The sequence below is a fragment of the Hypanus sabinus genome, chromosome 18 (assembly GCF_030144855.1).
Source record: "Hypanus sabinus isolate sHypSab1 chromosome 18, sHypSab1.hap1, whole genome shotgun sequence".
Classification (NCBI taxonomy): Eukaryota; Metazoa; Chordata; class Chondrichthyes; order Myliobatiformes; family Dasyatidae; genus Hypanus; species Hypanus sabinus.
The window spans coordinates 18,174,838-18,195,748 of NC_082723.1; the positions used below are offsets into that span (position 1 = coordinate 18,174,838).

The 20,911-nt window shown below is 38.5% G+C and overlaps 1 protein-coding gene across 3 annotated transcripts in view; it reads left to right on the plus strand.

Annotated features, from left to right (window-relative positions):
* Position 1: 1 nt before the first annotated feature.
* nup188 (nucleoporin 188) overlaps positions 2 to 20,911 on the plus strand; it is a 114,059-nt gene continuing 93,149 nt past the window's right edge. Inside the window, exons 1-9 of one of the 3 annotated variants that reach the window (XM_059993770.1) lie at positions 29 to 64; positions 6,536 to 6,590; positions 10,704 to 10,836; positions 15,280 to 15,353; positions 15,949 to 16,033; positions 18,428 to 18,508; positions 18,864 to 18,908; positions 19,942 to 20,034; positions 20,456 to 20,575. In XM_059993770.1, coding sequence (XP_059849753.1) covers positions 10,801 to 10,836; positions 15,280 to 15,353; positions 15,949 to 16,033; positions 18,428 to 18,508; positions 18,864 to 18,908; positions 19,942 to 20,034; positions 20,456 to 20,575 — 534 coding nt within the window. In that variant the 5' untranslated portion in view covers positions 29 to 64; positions 6,536 to 6,590; positions 10,704 to 10,800. Of the gene's footprint in view, positions 65 to 6,535; positions 6,591 to 10,703; positions 10,837 to 15,279; positions 15,354 to 15,948; positions 16,034 to 18,427; positions 18,509 to 18,863; positions 18,909 to 19,941; positions 20,035 to 20,455; positions 20,576 to 20,911 lie in introns of all 3 variants that reach the window. The other 2 variants (XM_059993768.1, XM_059993769.1) reach the window with 2 other exon arrangements.

A 20,911-nucleotide genomic window follows, 5' to 3' on the forward strand; every position in this document is an offset into this window, starting at 1 on the left:
GTGATCTGCGACAAGTCACGTGAGAAGGGTCTGTAATGGCGGCAGCGGCGGGACTGTGTGTGAGGTAAAAAGAAAAGACAAAAGTTCTTTTTGAAAAACAGAGACCTGTTTGGGTCAAGGTCGTTTGTCTTTCCGGAATGAAACTTTATGGTGGATAAATGGCGAGTTGGAGGGTAGCTGTGAGGAGTTAGTGAGGGTTACAGTCGGTAAATGGGAGAGCGTGCTGGACACGAGTTTACATTCAAACTAGGAGACGTGTGTCGACGGCTTATTGCGGTAGAATGAGAATTTAATGTTATGGAAAATTTTAACACAGTTTCTAAAAAGGCATCTTGAATTGTGGCGTTAACGTTTTCTTAATTGTAAAGAAGACATAATTTACAGGAAATTCTTTGTTTTCCCCTCCTTCCTGTCACTCAAGAAGTGAAAGGATGACGGGGACCCCAGATCTTGTGAATCCTTCGGTCTCCCGAGGAAAGTCCCTCACTCGAATCGAAACTGTATTAGATAATAAGCAGCATTTAATGTGGAAAATTTCATTGTCTGAGTTTTTTTAAAAACGTTTCTTAGATCACACGTAGAATATTTTTATTGCCTACGAATCAAATGTAATTTCATAACATTATCATCAGAGACTGACTACTGGGCTCATCCTTTACAGTTGAATAAAAAAAGACTTTTGGGGGGGGGGGTGGGTGAATATAGTTTCATTTTAGTGTTTGTACTGTTGATGTCAAAATTGATTTTTAAAAAATCCTAGGGGTCTGCCTATCCCCTTTGTCCAATGAGAAATTTATTCAAACCAGCACTGTAATGGAAACTATTATGATGTAACAACTAGTCAGACCTACCATATGAAAGTTACTTATTCCAGTTTACTTTTCTTTGATTTTGAATTCAAAATTTCAAATACCTTATGATTAATCTATAGATATCTTAGTCTTTGGATATACAGCTAATTTGAAATAATTTTTCTTAATCCTCATACCTGTTTCCCAAACCTCAGTCTTTAAGGGGCTTGTGTTCACTTGGATGTCTGCTAAGAGATCTTACTCTTGTATGCCAGATTACCCTCTTTAGTTTATGTTCTTTCTGTATTATCTTTCCCTTTAAGCATAATACAGCATATCTTCCTTAGTTAACTGTGGTTGACTTTATTCTTCTTGATGGGATATACTTTGGTTGAGAGTCATGAGTGACGTCACTGAATGCCTATTATCTGTCCGGCTAATCTATGTTCCCAGTTCACTTTAACTGACTCTTATCGTATTCATGTGTAATTCCCATTTAAGTTGAACATATATTTCTGATCCAATCATTTTTTTTCTCTTATACTGAACTTAAAATTCTGTCAGGCTATGATTTTTAAGCCACAGAGCCACATAATGCAGAAATGGGCCCATGGACCTTTGTACTACCTGCCTTTGTATCATTTGCAAATTTGGCCACAAAACCATCAATTCCATCATCTAGATGATTAACGTGTCATGAAAAGTAGCAAGCCTGACACCGACCCTTGTGGAATGCCACTAGTCGCCAGCAGCCAATCATAAAAGGTCCCCTTTACTTCCACTGTTGCCTTCTGCCAGTCATCCAATCTTCTGTCCATGCTAATATCTTTCTTGTAATGGGGTCTGTCTAGCAGCCTCATATACAGTACCTTGTCAAAGGCCTTCTGAAAATCCAAGTAAGTAACATCTACCAACTTCCTTTACCTATCCAGCCTCTTATTTCCTCAGGTAAGATTTGTCAGCAAGATTTCCTCTTAAGGCAGGGGTTCCCAACATGGATTCCATGGATACCTTGCTCAATGGTACTGGTCTGTGGCATTAAAAAAAAGTTGGGAACTCCTGCCTTAAGGAAACTGTGCTGACTTTGGCTTACTTTATCATGCGACTTAATGTACCCCTGAAACCTCATTCTTAATAATGGACTCCAGCATCTTCCCAGCCACTGAAGTCAGGCTAACTGGCCTATAGTTTCCTTTTGTCTCCTTCCCTTAAAGAGTGGAGTGACATTTGGAATTTTCTAGTCCTCCAGATCTATTACAGAATCTAGTAATTCTTGAAAGTAGAGGCGTAAAATATTCAAAAAGTGAATTGCAGGATTGGAGTTGCTTATTATCTGAAAAATGTTGCAATTGCTTTTGAGTTCTGAATTTGGAGAAATGAATTGGAAGGCTGGAATTGCTGATTACAGGTGACCTCGACTTTATGGAGGTCCAAATACTTGGAAAAGTTTATATCGTGATTTATTCTCAATGCAAAACCATATTTTCCTTTGAATTGCATGTTGTTGGTGGAGGTGTATTCCTGTGGGATATTTTTTCTTTCTACAGTGAATACTACAGCTGCTAATTTATGGTGGGAGAAAATGCTCCTGAAGAGATTGCTCTGTCTGTTTTCAAAGCAAATCTTTGAAGTGACCAGCAGCAACATTTATAGGTGCAAGCAACTACAGACACTTAATACCTTTCCAGCCTTAATTTTGAATAGATCCATACGCTTTCAAATATATGCCTAATATAACTAAGATAGCTCAATGATAAAACTCAACAAATAGGTTTGCAACTTGCGCTTAAGCCTGATGGTCCTGTTTCTTACATCTTGAGAGTAAATAATAATGGAAAACTCTTTGGTTAGATGGCAGGAGGGAGAGGAGAAGGGAAAATGTTGGACGGCAAAGTGAACATCCTGTGCTAAAAAGGTTCATAACATTTTCTGTGCATGAATCAAGAAATGCAAGTTGAACAAAAAATAAAAATAGACACATTTATTTCTTTAATATTTTCTGCTTATACCCACCACCTGATGGCGTGAATATTGATTGCTCTTTCTGGTGAACAAATTTCCCCTCCCCCTCCCCCCTTCCTCTGTTCCACAATCTGACCTTTCACTTCTCCTCACCTGCCGGTTACTTTTCCTGGCTCCCCTCCCTCCTTTCTATTTCTCCCTTGGTCCACTCCTATCAGGTTCTTTCTTCTCCAGCCCTTGACCTTTCCCACTCAATTGGCTTCACCTATCATCTTCCTCTCTCTCCACCTTTTTAGTCTGGCATCTCCCCCTTAGTTTTGAAGAGGGGTCTCAGCCTGAAACATTGACCGTCTACTCTTCTCCGTAGATGATGCCTGATGTGCTAAATTCCTCCATTGTTCTGTGTGTGTTGCTTTGGATTTTCAGAATCTGCAGACTTCCTCGTGTTTGTGCTTAGACCATAAGATATAGGAGCAGTAGGAGATTTGGCCCATTGAATCTGTTCCGCCATTCAATCACGGCTGATCCAATTCTTCCAGTCATCCCAACTCCCCTGCCTTCTCCCCATACCCTTTGATGCCCTGGCTAATCAAGAACTGATCAATCTCTGCCTTAAGTGTACCCAATGTCTTGGCCTCCATAGCTGCAAGTGGCAACAAATTCTACAGATTTGCTACTGTCTGACTCCGCATATACTGTAACTACTCCGCATCTCTGTTCTAAGTGGACGTCCTTCAATCCTGAAGTTGTGCAGTCTTGTCCTAGACTCCCCTGCCATGGGAAATAACTTTACCATATCTAATCTGTTCAGGCCTTTTAACATTCGGAATGCTTATTGTTATATTTTTCCCACATAAGTACTGTAAGGGTGAATTTTATTCCATGTCTTGGGTAGTGATTTGTCAATTACAAATGGGTGGACTTATGTAACCCAGCAGCTATAAATGTGGTTGTCACTTGTTTAAAATTTTTGCACTTGGTTTTGAATTCTGAAGTTCCAATGTGCCAAGTTAGAAGAAATGATTAAATTCATTCAACTTGCATTGAACATAGTGGGAACAATGTAGAACAAAAGCAGATCGGTATGGCTTGTTGAATTCTGACTTTTGAGAGTTGGTGGTGACCTTTCTGGGCTGAATGGAAGTGTTCTGCAGCATGCTAACCCACTCTGCAGTTGGATACCTGAGTGTGGGTTAGCTCACAATGTGACTATTGAGTAAAGTACATTAGATCATTGCCTTTGCTGCAGTTTAGCTCCTTTAATGCCAGGAATGAATGAGATGAAAGGGTAAGTGTTGCATTTTCTATGATTGCATATATAGATTGCAGCTGAAGTGTATAGGGCAACAGTAGTAATTGAAGAGTGGATCAGATCATTAGGAAGAAATGGTTCCTTTGAAACACTGAAGAGGATGGAAGAGGAGACTGTTGGTGGCTTTATATTGGAGGTGATGGATATTAGAGAGTATCCATTGGATGTGAAAGCTGGTGCTGTAGGGTGGAAGGTGACACATTGAGGGTAGGTGGGGTTGAGAACATGAGAAATGGAACACAACTGCGAGCTCTGACACTCAATAGATGATTGGGCTCTCAGCAGCATTTGTTCTTTCTTTTAATGTGAAAGAAAAAATAGATTTCCTTTGTCCTCAATGTTCACCCACCAGCTTCCAATTCAAACAATTCCAATTCTTCAACATCTTTGATGTGACCATTTCTTCTGCAATGCTTTCACCCCAACTCTTGGGTACCTTTCTGCAAAATTGCAAAAGATACTGTACTTGCCCTTTTTATATTTTTTTCCGGTATTCACGGACACAAGCCCACCACTTCAGGTAAAGTATTTGTGATTAATAAACACAAAATGCTGGAATAGCTCAGCTGGCCAGGCAGCATCTGTGGAAAAGAATACAGTCAAAATTTTGGGCCGAGACCTTTCATTCGGACTCGGAAGAGTCAGAGTGATGGGGGAAGGAAGAGCAACAAGGTGATAGGTGAAACTGAGAGGGGAGGGGTGAAGTAAAGAGCTGGGAAGTTGATAGGTGAAAGAGATACAGGGCTGGAGAAGGGGGAATCTGATAGAAGAGGACAGCAGGCCATGGAAGGAAGGGAAGTGGGAGAAGCACCAGAGGGAAGTGATAGGCAGGTAAGATGAGAGCAGGAAATGGGAATGGTGAAGGCGAGGAGAAATTTCCGGAAGTTCGAGAAATTGATGTTTGATACTTTGCTTTTGATGTACTCCCCTGTAGATTGACATAACTGCCTGATTTAGTATGCAGGGTTGATCTTAAGCTTATCATAAGTTCCAGGAACATTGTCTCATTTTCTGAGTTGACACATGGCGTAGACTTGGACAATTTTGAATTCAATACTTTCTGATAATCAAACATTCCTTACTCGTATCTCACATTTTCAGCATTTGTATTTTCTGCCCTTGTATTTCAGATATATTTTGTACTTCCTCCAGAGATATTGTAATCATCCTATTTCAGCTTGCATCACCAGAACTTGTGTTCTGTGATATCTCATTATCTTATATTGAAGATGTTCTCTTGTTGACTTTTTATCCCTGTACTTATGCAACTTGTTTCATCTGAATAGGGAAAAGGTTCAAAAAGAAAGTTTGTGAACTTGGAGTATTGCAGCACTTTGCAACTGCTGTCAGACTTGTTGCTAATTTCATAGCATTTTCTGTTTATATTTCAGATTTCCATCGTGCAGCATCTAGCTTTTATTGCTGATACTTGAGATCATTATTGGCATGAAAAAGTTGTTGATAGATCATAACCCTGGCACACCCCACCACACAGACACAAAATTTTCAAGAGTGTAGCTCACTATTGCATCTATATTGTACAGCATAGAAATGACCCCTTTGGCCTACTATGGCTATACATGCTGACCATTGCACTCATTTGCCTGCATACGTCCACAGGGTCATCTTGAAGACTACCGGGATGATGATTAAATGCTTATGATGGTCTTGTCCAGTATTTTTTAATATGAAAAATGTTTCTGGAGCTGCAATATGGTAAAACTTTATAATCCGCTAAATGATCATCAGGAAATTCTAATGGTTTAGCATCTTGCTTGCGCCCCCTTCTCACTTGCCAGTGCCTCAGTTAGTGTGTTTCAGAAATCTGTTGCAGTACTGTGTCACCTGAAAAAAAAAGTGAATTTAGACTATGTTGGGTTATTAATAGAATTAAAAATTTCTAGCACTGCAAAGTCCTTAACATATCAGAGTTTCTTTGCAATACAGAGCCTGGATTTTGCCATTGAAATTATGGTATAACTGTTACCATTCGCTTTCATTGCACCAAGATGCTAAAAGCAACCTCTGGAAATCCGGAAAACACTCTTATTTAATTCTTGCTCTGTATTGTATTGCAGTTGTGATATTTTGTGAACACTTTCATCATGGTTAGCATTGACCACTGTTTTGCTGCTGATTACAGACTCAAAGCATCATCCAGAAAAACGAAAAGACTGGAAGCAATATAACCAGCTGGAAGCTGACACTGGCATTTGAATTCATTTCAAAACATTGCGATATGAATATCACTCTAGTTGTATTTCCTATTTAAGATTAATTTGTGAGTTGATGTCATTTCTTGACCAGGAAGAACATGAGTTCAAGTATAACAAAACTCATCATTGAGTTTTTGTAAAACTAAAGCTGAAATGAGTGCCCGAGTGTCTTTAGGCAATATTGAAGCTTTTTCATCAGTTTGGTTTATACCTTATGCATTTTTCATTGTAAAGAATATTAATTGTTTTCACAGGAGCAGTCGTGAGCTATGGACGATATTAGTGGGAAGGTCAGCGCTAAGAGATACTGTAAGTTCAGCTCATCAATTCTGATAGGAAGTTTATTTTAATTTAGATACAACGTGGAACTGACCCTCTCAGCCCAACAAGCCGAGTCACACCGCCAGCAACTCACCTATTTAACGCTAGCCTAATGACAGAACAATTTACAGTGACCAATTAACCTACTGACTAGCATGTCTTTAAACTATGGGAGGGAAAGCAGATCAGCCATAGGAAATCAATGTGGTTACAGGGAGAGCATACCAGCTCCTTAGAAATGTCCCTGGGATTGAACTTGTAACACCCTTGGCTGTAATAGCATCGTGCTAACCACTATGCTACCATGGTGCTCTAAGTTGGTCTCTTAATTTTGCAGTGTTAAGAACATTCGAAGATAAGAAATAGGAACTAGAGTCAGCCATCTGGGCCATCAAGCCTTCTGTCATTCAATAAGATCATGGCTGATCTGGCCATGGACTTGTCTCTACCTACCTGCCTTTTCCTCATAACCCTTAATTTCTGTACTGTGCAAAAATCTATCCAGCTGTGTCTTAAATATATTTACTGAGGTAGCCTCCGCTGCTTCATTGGGCAAAGAATTCCACAGATTCACCACTCTCTGGGAGAAGCAGTTCCTCCTCACCTCCATCCTAAATCTACTTCCCTGAATTTTGAGGCTATGTCCCCTAGTTCTAGTCTCACCTACCAGTGAAACAACTTTCCTGCTTCTATCTTATCTATCCCTTTCATAATTTTATGTTTCTGTAAGATCTCCTCTCATTCCAGTGAGTATAATCAATCTCTACTCATAGTCTAAACCCCTCATCTCTGGAATGAGCCTGGTGAACCTCCTCGGCACCGCCTCCAATGCCAGTATATCCTTCTTCAAGTAAGAAGACCAGAGCTGCATGTAGTACTCCAGGTGCGGCCTCACCAGTACCCTGTACAGTTGCAGCATGACCTCCCTGTTCTTAAATGCAATCCCTCTAGCAATGAAGGCCAACATTCCATTTCCCTTGATACCCCGCTGTACCTGCAAACCAACCTTTTGAGTTTCATGCACAAGCACTCTCAGGTCCCTCTGCACAGCAGAATGGTCCATTTAAATAATAATCTGTTCTTTCATTTTTCCTTTCGAAGTGGATGACCTTGCATTTACCAACATTGTGCACCATCTGCTCCAGCTGCTAGACCCTTGCCCACTCACTTAGCTTATCTATATCTCTCTGTAGACTCTCTTATTTTTTTAATGTATTTTTTATTAAATTTTTTGAGAGTTACATAGAATGAATAGAATAATAAAGTAATGAAAAATAATATCAGCCCTCCCCCTCCCCTTAACCCTTCCCCCCCCTTAACATCGCTATCTTTAAAAAAAAGAGAAAGAAGAAAGAAAGATTGCCTGAATATCGGAAGATCCCCAAATGCTCCATGGAGTTCAAAATAGCTTTAGTATATATCTTTTTTTTTCCCCCAAATAGCTAATAATTTTATCTTTGAAGGACCTATATATTTAACCTTATCTTTTGTAAATAAGGGTGCCAAATTTTCAAGAATATATCATATTCATTTAAATTATAAGTAATTTTTTCAAGTGTAATGCAGCTAGATATTTCGTTATTCCAACGGTCCATAGTTAAGTATGAATCTGATTTCCAAGTAACTGCAATAACTTTTTTGGCTACTGCCAATACAATTTTTATAATTTTTTTCTGATATTTATTCAATTAAGTTTTCGGTATTATCCCTTCAATATTGCCTAATAAAAATAATATTGGGGTATGTGGAAGTTATATTCCAATAATTTGTTCCAGTAAAAGTCTTAAATTTATCCAAAAAAGTTGAATTTTAAAACAAGACCAAGTAGAGTGTAAAAAAAGTACCAATTTCTTGATTACATCGAAAACATTGGTCAGACAAATTTTGGGTTTAATCTATTTATTTTTTGTGGTGTAATATATAATTGATGTAAAAAATTATATTGTACTAATCTAAGTTGGACATTTATTGTATTTGTCATACTGTCAAGGCATAGTCTTGACCAACTTGTTTCATCAATTTTAATATTCAAATCAGTTTCCCATTTTTGTCTTGACTAATGAATTCCTTGTTTAATTGTCTGTTTTTGAACCAAATTACACATACAAGTAGTAAATTTTTTAATTTTTCCTTTTTGAATTAAATTTTCTATTTCATTAGGCTTCAGCATTAACATTGTTTGACCCAGTTTATCTCTTAAATAAGTCCTTAATTGAAAATAACAGAAAAGAGTGTTGTTTGATATTTTATATTTATTCTTTAGTTGATCAAACAACATCAATATACCTCCTTCAAAACAGTCACCTATATATCTAATCCCTTTTTGAAACCAGTAATATAAAAGTTGGTTATCCATTGTAAAAGGAATGAGTCTATTTTGAATTAGGGGTCTCTTTGCTAATAAAGATTTCTTTATCTCATCATCAACGTTTATCTTATTCCATAAGTCAATCAAATGTTTTAATATAAGAGATTTTTTCTTTTCCCGTATCCATTTGGATTCCCATTTGTATATAAAATCTTCTGGTATATTTTCTCCTATCTTATCTAACTTTATTCTAATCCATGCTGGTTTATCTTCATCAAAAAAAGATGCAATAAATCTAAGTTGATCTGCTTTATGATAATTCTTAAAATTTGGGAGTTGTAACCCTCCAAGGTCAAGTTTCCATGTCAGTTTTTCCAATGATATTCTTGACATCTTACCTTTCCAAAGAAATTTCCTCACCAACTTTTGAGAAAACTTCTGCGGCAGTTGTATTGGTAATGTTTGGAATAAATATTGTAATCTAGGAAATATATTCATTTTTACAGCATTAACTCTACCTACTAATGTTATTGGTAACATCATTCATTTATCAAGATCCTCTTGAATTTTTTTCAATAATGGCAAATAATTTAATTTATATAAATTTTTTATATCATTATCAACTCTTATACCTAAACATTTTATACCATTTATCGGCCATCTAAATTGAGTTACTCATCGACATTGACTATAATCTCCTTTAGTAAGGGGTAACATTTCACTTTTATCCCAGTTTACTTTATACCCTGATATGTTCCCATATTCTTCCAATCTAAAAGATAGTTTATGCAACGAATGCAATGGGTTTGTTAGACAAATCAGAACATCATCAGCAAATAAATTAATCTTGTATTCCTCCTGGTCAACTCTGAAGCCCATAATATCTGAATCGGTTCTAATTAATTCAACTAATGGTTCTATCACCAATGCAAATAGGGCAGGTGATAATGGACAGCCTTGTCTAGTTGACCTTGTTAACTGGAATGATGTTGAAATTTGACCATTTGTCACTACTTTAGCGTTGGGACTAGTATTTAAGGTTTTAATCCAGTTTATAAAAGATTTTCCTAACCCATATTTTTCCAATACCTTAAATAAAAAGTCCCATTCCAATCTATCAAATGCTTTTTCTGCATCCAAAGCAACTGCCAGACTCTCTGTATCTTATGCACAATTTGTTTTTCCACTCAATTTAGTATAATCAGCAAACTTAGATACACTATACTCAGTCCCCTCTTCCAGGTCATTAATGTATATCATGAACAGTTGCGGGCCCAGCACTGATCCCTGCAGCACACAGTTCACCACTGATTGCCAACCAGAGTAACACCTGTGTTTCACAACTCTCTGCTTTCTATTAGTTAACTAATCCTCTGTCCATGCTAAAACATCACTTCACAGCTCTGTGCACCCTTATCTTATTGATGTCTTTTATTTGATTTTGATTCAATTTTATTGTCATTGTGCCGAGTACAGATACAAAGCTAATGAAATGCAATTAGCTTCTAACCAGAAGTGCAAAAGAATAGTGTTATTTGCAAAATAACTCTGAATAAAAAGTAAGTGCTACTGCATACAAATATAAAAGTACTGAGATAGTACAATATGGGTGCAATACTGCTTAGCGCTGTGATGTGAGGTTCAGCAGGGTCACAGCCTCAGGAAAGAAGCTCTTCCCGAGCCTGCTGGTGTGGGAACGGAGGTTCCTGTAATGCCTACTGGATGGGAGGAGACTTAAAAAGTCCATGGTTAGGGTGAGATGCATCATTGATAATGCTTTTTGCCCTGCCCAGGCAGCGTTTATAGTAAATGTTCTCGATGGTGGGCAATTGGGTGCCGATAATCCGTTGAGCAGTTTTCACCACACGCTGGAGTGCTTTGCGGTCTGATATGGGACAATTGCTATACCACACTGAAATGCAGTTGGTGAGTATGCTCTCAATTGGACCTGTCCGGGTGGATCAGGGCAGAGTGAAGTGCCGTGGAGATGGCGTCCTCTGTTGACCTGTTGGTGCAATAGGCAAATTGATGGGAGTCCAGAGTAGTGGGCAGACAGGATTTCAGATGTGATAGAACCAGTCTCTCAAAGCACTTTGCAATGGGTGGGGGGGGGCGGGGAGAGGAGTAGTCATTGAGGCCCATGGCAGTGGAATGCTTTGGCACTGGCACGATGGTGGCAATTGTGGGGACAACTGCCTGGGCTAGGAATAGATTGAAAATGTCAGTGACAATCCCAGCCAACTGCCCTGCACAGACTCTGAGCACATGGGCAGGTATTCCATTGGAGCAGCTGCCTTCTATATTCACCCTGCTCAAGGTGGTGCAAACATCGGAGGTAGCAAGTGAGAGAGACAGTTCACCAGGTGGGAGATGCAGCACATTATCAAATGCCTCCTGGAATTCCAAGTAAATAACATCCATCTGTTTCGCTCTGTCCACTGCGCTCATTATATCCTCAAAGAACTCCCTGTAAGTTTGTCAAACAGGACCTGCCTTTGCTGAATCCCTGCTGCGTCTGCCTGATGGATCCATTTCTTTCCAGATGCCTTGCTTTTTTTTAAATGACAGCTTCAAGCATTTTCCCAACTACAGATGTTAAACTAACTAATAGTTACCTGCCTTTTGCCTATATTCTCTTTTGAACAGTGGGATGACATTCACTGTCTTCCAATCCACCATGATCTTTCCAGAGTCCAGAGAATTTTGGTAAATTATCACCAAAGCCTCCACTATAATTTCGCCATTTCTTTCAGTACCATGGGATCCATTCAGTCAGGACTGGGGGCTTATCTATCTTCAGGCCGACAGGTTTCCTCAGCGCTATCTCTTCAGTGATACCTCCCATTACATCCATACCATCTCTCTTTGGCATGCTAGATGTGTCCTCCACTGTGAAGACAGACACAAAATAGTCATTCGAAACCTTGGCTATTTTCTCAATACCCAATATCAATTCCCCCTTCTCGTCCTCCAAGGGACCTATGTTCACGTTAACTACCCTTCTCCACTTTATATGATAAATCTTTTACTTACTATCTGTTTTTATATTTTGTGCTAGCTGATTTTCATAATCTAGCTTCCTTTTCTTTATTGCTCACTTAGTGGTTTTTCTTGCTTTTTAACGTTTTCCTAATCTTCCTGTTTCCCACTACTTTTCATGATTTTGTATGCACAAGCTTTTAGTTTGATGCTTTTTATTTCCTTAGTTATCCAAGGCTGCTCACCCCACCCTTATTGTCCTTGCTTTTAACTGGAATATACTTTTGTTGAGTACCATGAAAAATCTCTTTGAAAGTCTTCCACTGTTCCTCAATCATCCCACCATATAGCTTGTGTTCCCAGTATACCCCAGCCAAATCCTCCCTCATCCCATTGTAGTCTCCATTGTTTAGGCATAATACACTGGTTTTAGATTGAACTATTTCTCCCTCCATTTGTATGAGAAACTCAGTCGTACTGGGATCACTCTTTCCAAGTAGATCCCTAACTACAAGATCACTAATTTTACCTGTCTCATTGCACAGGACCAGATATAAGATAGCATGTTCCCTTGTAGGTTCAGTAACATGCTGTTCAAGAAAGCTATCACGGATGCCTTCTATGAAGTCCTCCTCAAGACTGCCTCAACCAACTTGATTCACCCAATCTATGTGCATGTTAAAGTCTTCCATAATAACTGCTGTTCCATTCTTACATGTCTCAGATATTTCTCTGTTTATTGCCTGTGCCACTGTAATGTTATTATTTGGTGGCCGAAAGACAATTCCCACCAGTGCTTTTTTTTTCCTTTACTATTTCTAATCTCTACCCAGACGAATTCAACATTCTGCTCCTTAGAACTTATATCATCTCTCACTATTGGCCTGATCTCATCTTTAATTAAGAGTGCTACCCCACCTCCCTTACCTATCTGCCTATCCTTCTGTATTGCCAGATAACCTTGGATATTTAATTACCAATCCTCTCTACTCTGTAACCACATCTCTGTAATGGCCACAAAATCATACCCTTGTACAGATTTGTGCCACAAGATCGCTGACCTTGTTTTGAATGCTACGGGCATTCAACAAAGTGCCATTACACTCACTGTGCTTTTATAACCTTGTAATCTTTTACTGTTTTGCACAACTTTTCTTCACTCCACTTTTACTTTTTCTTTATCTATGCTTTTCTCTTTTACTTTATCCATACTTCTCCAATCTGTTGAACCCACCCCCCACTATTTACTTTAAAGCCTTATCCACAGCCCCAGTTCTGCGATTCGCCAGGATCCAGGTCCCATCACAGTTCAGGTGGAGCCCGTCCTATTGGTATGTCTCCCTGCTTCCCCAAAACTGGTGTCAATTTCCCACGAATTCAAACTCACTTCTCCCACACCAATCCTTGAGCATGCATTTACCTCTCTAATCTTCTTGAGACCCTATGCTAATTTGCATGTGGCTCAGGTAGTAATCCAGAGTTTACTACCATTTTGGTTCTGCTTTTTAATTTATTCCCTAGCTGCTCACATTCCCTCAGCAGAAACTCTTCCTTCGTTATACTTATGTCATTGGTACCCGCATGGACCACAACAACTTGATCTTAACCCCTCTCACTGCAAATTCCTCTGCAGGCCAGATAAGATGTCCCAAACCTGGGCACCAGGCAGCCAACACTGCCTTTGGGACACTCTATCCTTATGACACTGTCTATTCCCCTGATCATACTATCCTCAATTACCAGTGCATTTTTCTTCTTTAACCCCCCCCCCCTTCCAAATATCTCCTGAACTACAGTGCTGTTGTGATGGAAAATAACTGGTTCTTTGAGTCTCAACAGTAGAGGCCTGGACACACACAGTTTTAATAATAAGGAATTTATTTACAAGGGGAAGTCAGGTCAACACAAGCAACTACAATACATAAGAAGCAGTGTGGGGACAGGGTACGGTTACACGAACGAGGGAAAAGCACTACAACAGCTATCCCCCTTGACCTTGGATAGCTGCGGCTCCCTTACCAGGCCAAACGATAAACCTTCCCAAGCATAAATCAATGCACTCACCTCCAATGTGGTGGTCTGTAAGAGAGGGCTAGCCAAGGGCAAGTCTCACCTTTTAAAGCATGGGGTTGGGCGAGATAATCCAGTTAAGGTGACCAATAATTTACGTGTGCATTGATTAGTTGGGAGGGACCAAATGTTGATTGGCATGTGGTGTGTCCTCCGACCAGCCAGGTGGCAGTGCATCTGTCATGTGGCCGATATCTCTGGATACACTCCATCCCTCAGAAGATGCACCACATAGCCAACACACATAAGAGGGTGGAACAAAATCCCACTTCCCGCCTCATCTGCAGTCACACCCTCTTGTCACAGACTGAATTAGAGGCAGCAAATCAAATGGGTGTAACTGCCTCCTGAAACAGAGAATCCAGGTAACTCTTCCCCCCCCACCGATATGCCACAGTGTTTGAAACTCAGATTCCAGGTTTTCAACTTTGAGCCTGAGTTCCTTGAGCTGCCAACACTTGCTGCAAATGTGTTCACCAGCTCCCACATTACCTGATTCTACATCAGACCTACTTTATTTAATTAGCTGTAATTTAGTGACTTATTCAACCACTACAAAAGCCTACCTGTTACCTGTACCTCCTCATCTAAGCCTGAAGTTCCCACTCCTACACTGGTCCACTCACACAATAGCCACTCTGCTTTGACCTTGCTTTACTTTCATTTGCTCCTGCTAATGAATTGCAAATCAATTGGTCCGCTGCTAATGCACCAAGCCCTGTGAAACACTCCTTTTTTTAAATTCTTTTCCCTGACCTGTGCGAATCCCTCTTTCTCTGCAAATTGATTAGTCTACGGCTCATGTTGATATTTCTTCAGAATTTGGAATTGATAACAGTATGATATATTAAGTGTGAATGACCCTTTGAGGTGTTGTGACAGTGGCCTCAAGTGATTTTCAGGATATACACTCTGTTGGTACCTATTTGTAGGCATTCATATTTTGCCAGTTATATGGTCACAGTTGTAATTTATCGGTCTCAGTTAGGTTTTGACTTACAAAATTTCCAGATATTGGGGTGGTGGTGGTGGGGGGGGGGGGGGGGGGGGTCAGAAATCAAAAGCCATGCCAATCTAGAGTGTTAAGATTCTTGCTTTCTGGGCAACAGAAAATTAGCATTAGATTAGTGTTGTCAAAGCAAACTTGATTACTGAAGAAAATCAGAACAGGAAATGATATAAGAAATTCTAATAATAAAATTGCAATCAGTAGTGGAATGACATGAAATGGTTGCAAAAAATACATAATGTAGCAGATGAAAAGAACAAAGTGAATGTATTATATAATTTTAAATTTAATACATTGGTACTTTCTTTTAGGCTCAGATTGAAGCTGAATTGGATCAGCATTGTGACCGATTACTGGCTGGACTTTCTTTCTACAAGCCTCCCAGGTAACATGGGGACCTCAATTTCATTTTTTGCTTGCTATTAACAATTGGGACCCCATCACCTTAATTGATAAACAAATTAAATCAGTCAAAGCATAATGATGTGTGTATTCACAGTAATTTACCTGTATTTTCCTTATAGTTTGTAGCCTTAAGAGAATAAGATTGGTTCACACTTTCCTCTATTGAATGAGCTTTAAATTGCTTTAATGTGCAAAAATAAATAATCACAAAGAAGGTATATGCAGATTACTGGGAATGTCAGCACTGAGATACTGTAAATTCAACTCATTCTGATGAGTTTTGACTTGAAGTTAATTGCTTAATTTATATTCAGAACATAAATATATTCTATGGGCTAGCCAACATTGTTCATTGCAAATAGTGTGAGCACTTTAGATACAAGTTAACTTGGTGAATATATTTTAAGTCTTTTACAATTTGAATTTAAGGAAAGCAACACACAACACCCATTCATTGCTACAGGATGAAATGGCTCTTTTTTGTAACTATTAAGCTTAAGAAAGTTATTAATTGTTTTTGCTAATTATAGTAATTGATGGAGATTAAAACATGGAGGTGGATGTTTCTGTTCCAGTGTATCTTCTGCTGATAAACTAAAGGCTGATAAGGAAGTGGTGGCTTCATTGAAGGAACTTGGATTACGGATCAGCAAGTTCTTGGTGTGTACTTTGATTGCTATTATATGTGTCCCTTTGATTAACATGTGTTCTCAAGTTTAGGAATTGTGTTGAAATCTAACCTGTGAAAGAGTTCAAAGCATCTCAAGCTATTTTTAAATATTTTGAATCATGCAGCTTAAAGCCAATTTAAATTTTGCCACAGTGAAAACTATTTGGTTCATTTGCTTTATCTTTTTTGTGGAATGACTTTCTTCTTGCTTCTTCAAGCCACCATCTTTAGAGTGTAATATTTAACCTAATGTCAGTAGTGTATACACAAGAAATAAGGGCGAACGGGCCTTTGGGGTTGTCTGCACTGGAAGAGATGCTATTGCAAATTGATTTTACTAAATGGATAGGAAAGTGCAGACCCATGCAACTATATAATTCCGGAAAGAGATTGGAAGAATGGTGTCATTCTTGTCAAAGGCTGAAGGCTGTTTCAGAAAGAAAAGTGGAAGTACATTATCTTTCTCTCAGTGAAATGGGATGACATCAGTGAATTTAAACAAGGCTATTTCAGTACTTAGAAGGACTCAGACCATGAATTCTGAAAAAGATTAGCACATATTTTAGTAGCTACAACATGTCATGGACCGTAGAAGAGGTGCATAATTGAAGGTCGGGCTTTAGTCCTTGTTGATCCTTGGTTCAAAGGTTCAATTTAATGTCAGAGAAATGTATACAATATACACCCTGAATTGCTTTTTCTTTACAAACATCCATGAAAACAGAAGTGCCCCAAAGAATGAACGACAGTTAAATGTGAGAACCCCAAAGTCCCTCCCCAGTTCCCCCCCCCCCGCATGTAAGCGGCAGCAAACAATGATCCCCCCTCCTGCCACCAGTAAGAAAAATAAAGCACATTGGTACAGTCACTGAGCCCAGGTGTGTACTAAGCAATAGCAAAGGCACGGACCAAAGTTACCACAAAGGCTTTGCATTTCATCCAACATTTGACAAACCACAGGTTCTCTCTGTCCCTAAGGGAGAGGGAGGTGTTCCCCATTTTCACAGCAAGCTGGAGATGTAACAACAGCCTGCTGATTTATGATCTTGAAAGTATTTTGTCGCTTTTTTCGAGCTCTGTGTCCGAAGATCGCAAAGACCTCGGGTCTTCGAGCCCACAGCGAAAGATTTTCTGGCCTCCCTAACAATACACAAGTCTCCTGCCATGACACCGACCCTCAATCCGCCCGTCTTCAGAGCCCTGAGATCTTAGGCATCCAAACACGAGAAAGACTCCCTCGGCATGTCGAATAACGGCCAGTTGTGAAACCCCGTGAACGGGTCCCATGTGTAACTCTAGCTCAGGGTCTTTAATAGAACCCTGAAAGGGAAAAATAAAGATATTAAAGGTGGAAATAGAGCTGTTTCCGAAGATGCAAGCAAAAGAGTTGCCATTAACCCTCCTAAGCTTCGTCTTTGATTCAAGGATCTTTTTCTTTGAGGAGAGTGATATTGAATTTAATGAAAGGAGCATTAATTGAGAGAGAATTGTTAACCGTTGCAACTGACGTTGGGGCCGAGAACAGAAGTTAATAGCAAACATAATGTGGTTCTTTTGGACCAGGTGTGTTTAGTGAAGGAACAAGGAAAGATGTGGAAGAAAGTAGAGAGGGATTTGGGACTGGGAGACTGAGATGAAAAAGAGGAAATAGAGAAAAAAAGGAAGTAGCAGATAGTAACCAATAAGTCTGTGAACTGCTTGCATGTTATTGGCAGTGAGGATGGTAGAGACCATTAGATGGCAGTAGAAAAAAAGAAGCTGGAACTTGTAGTTCAAGATGATTTTGGAATGGTCAATTATAGTCTAGCCTTTGGTTACTGACTATTTGCTAATGTCCATCTTTTAAAATTTAGAGTTAAAGCGTCACGGAACAATACAGCATAGAAACAGGCCCTTCAGCCCATCTTGTCTGTGTCTAGCCATTTAAACTGCCTACTCCTATTGACCTGCACTGGGAACATAACTTGCCATACCTCCTACCATACATGTACCTATCCAAACTTCTCTTAAAGTCTGAAATTGTGCTTGTTCCACACTCTCAAGACCCTCTGACTGAAGAGGTTTCCTCTCATGTTCCCCTTAAACTTTTAAGCTTTCACTCTCTTAACCCATGACCTCTGGTTGCAGTCCCTCCCAAACTCAATGGAAAAAAAGCTTTCCTGCACATACTCTATCTATACACCTCACAATTTTATATACCTCTATCAAATCTCTCAATTTTCTACGCTCCAAGGAATAAAGTTATTGTGTGATTTTTGAGCCAGAAGTCTAGAGATTAAATTCCATTGTATTTGACTTATCACAATGTCTGTTTATGAAGTGTAAATTATGAAGAATTTATAAACAATATCAATTTGTCTAACAATTGGTTAATTCTTGGATAGAGTTTGGATGAGCAGCAGAGCGTTCAAATATTACAGTCATATCTTCAAGAGGATTACAGGGGCACAAAGGATTCAATAAAGGTATGGCTCTTTTGAAACAGACATTTTAATAGATTCTTGATTAGGGAATTATAGCTTCATAGGAGAAACATGGTAGCTCATTTGTAGCCATTTTTTTATTCCTTTTGGTGTTACCCCAGTTTCTTCCATTCCTTAACAAATAGCCTTGATAAATTTTCCATGTTTATAATGGATAACTGGTTAGACGTGTAGAACTTGTGCTGAAAATTAAAGTTATAATTAGAGTCTGTTTCAGCTTCAAAATTCTGGTAATTTTTTTTGCATTAAGTTCAGTCATACTGTTTTAAAGAGCTTTATTCGCATGTTCACAGTGTTGATATTCTGCAACTGATTTGCTTGTATTTATCCTTTTAAGGTAGTTTTGCAGGATGAGCGACAAAGCCAAACACTGCAGCTCAAGGTAAGTATTTATATGTTGAAACCTAAAATGTACGGTTGATGTTCTGCACCTAATGTGTAGAGCTATGTTAATGAAGATTAATTCCCACTTTGTCTTTCATCAGACTTTTCTTGTTCCACTCTTAGTTGGCCTGCTGGGATATTGCACAAAGTAGAAATTGTGACCTTGCACAAGAAAGTGGAAGATTAGAAAGTAATTGCTGAACAAAATTTCATGTCTCCTGATTTATGCAAAGGGGAAGTTTGAATGGGAGGCAAATAACTTAATTTGAAGATTTTTTAAAAATCAAACCATTCAAAGGACTGTTCTAAAGAGACAGACATACTTTATTGATCCCGAGGGAAACTGGGTTTTGTTACAGCCGCTCCTGAGACTTTTCCAAGTTGATGAAATCGTCCTTGTTAAAAGTTGAACTCAATATCAGCTGGATTGTTTTTATCTATTATTCATTTCCTTTTGGGAGTCTTATTGGCAGTATGGCTGCCTTTTGTCATTTTGTAGTACATGCTACGAGATAAGTCAAAAAGCTTAATGCCTTTCCTTACATGGACAAAGGCAATCATATCTGGAGTCATACAATCTGGAAATACAAGTAATGTCATGCTTTCTCAATTGATAAATGTTTTTGAAATTAATTAAATAATCATTTTATAATTTCCTTTTTAGTTATAAGAGGAGGCAATTAAGAATGATAGCTTTTCAGGGATTTTTTCTTGAGAGCATTCATGAGTTGTAGTATTTTCAGAGTTTGTTAGTTGATTGTCTTTGATTTAATCTATTTGCCACAGTTGTGGTTACTAGTTTGTAAGGCAGAATTACTACTTCAACCATAGGTGTTAACAAAACAAAATTAAATATTCTGTCTTGCCTGCCTTTTACTCGAGTGTAATGTTTAGATCATCATTCAGTGGGTTTCAATTTGTGGAAGGCAGAAGGAATTTGCTAACTATATTAAAAATGTAATTTTCTGAAAGTTACCTGAGTTCTTGCAACTTTATTTACACTTTAAATTTTATTTTTATCTTGTGCTTAGATTGCAGAATACTATTATGAAGAACGACTTTATACATTACGTTGTGTTCTCTACCTTCTTACATATTTTCAAGATGAACGACATCCTTATAGGGTAAGCTGAAGTAAAGAATAATAGTTTTTCGGAGGTAATTAAACAGCACTGTTGAACCATGTTGTATATTTGTTGAGCAATGTTGTATATTTACTTTTTGATTGGCTTGTACATTTACTTTTGACTTGACAAGTACACTTCTCAACATCACAGCCATCATTTACAGCGTGTTATTGAGAAGTGTGTTTGTCAGGTCACACTGTCCTTTTTGTTATTCCTCCCATCCTCTGAAATTCCATGAGAATTGATAAACTTCTATAAGTAGGTGAAAAAGTTATTTCTCAACATATATTGTAATTAATTTTATTTGTATTTACAGTGTTTCTAATGATTGCATGTATCTCAGTGATTTTATCCGAACTGGGTATAAGTTCTATATGTTAATTATACCAACTAAAAATATTTTGTATTTATTTCTTAGGCTGAATACTCAAAATGTGTGGACAAGCTGGAGAAGGAACTGGTTACGAATTATCGGAAGCAGTTTGAGGAATTGTTCAGAACTGAAGCTCCAACTTGGGAATCTCATGGGAATCTAATGGTGTGTACTGTTTGGTTTTGTGTTTGTTTAAAATAATTTTTACATTGCTTACTTCACCATTATTCTGGCTCTTTTATCCAGTTACTTTTTTTCCTCCTATATATAAAAAGGAATAAATATCTCAGCCATTATTTATGGTTCGTTACTGAGTATATTTGACAGGTTACACTGTCCCTTTTGTGATATTCAACCCATCCTCTGTAATTCCATGATAATTGATAAACCTGATGTTCTGTGAATAGGTGAAAAAGTTATTTCTCAGCATATATTGTCATTCATCCAGAGCAAGTACTTTTGCTTGGTTATGTACCCTTATGATGTACTCTGTTTGCAAAA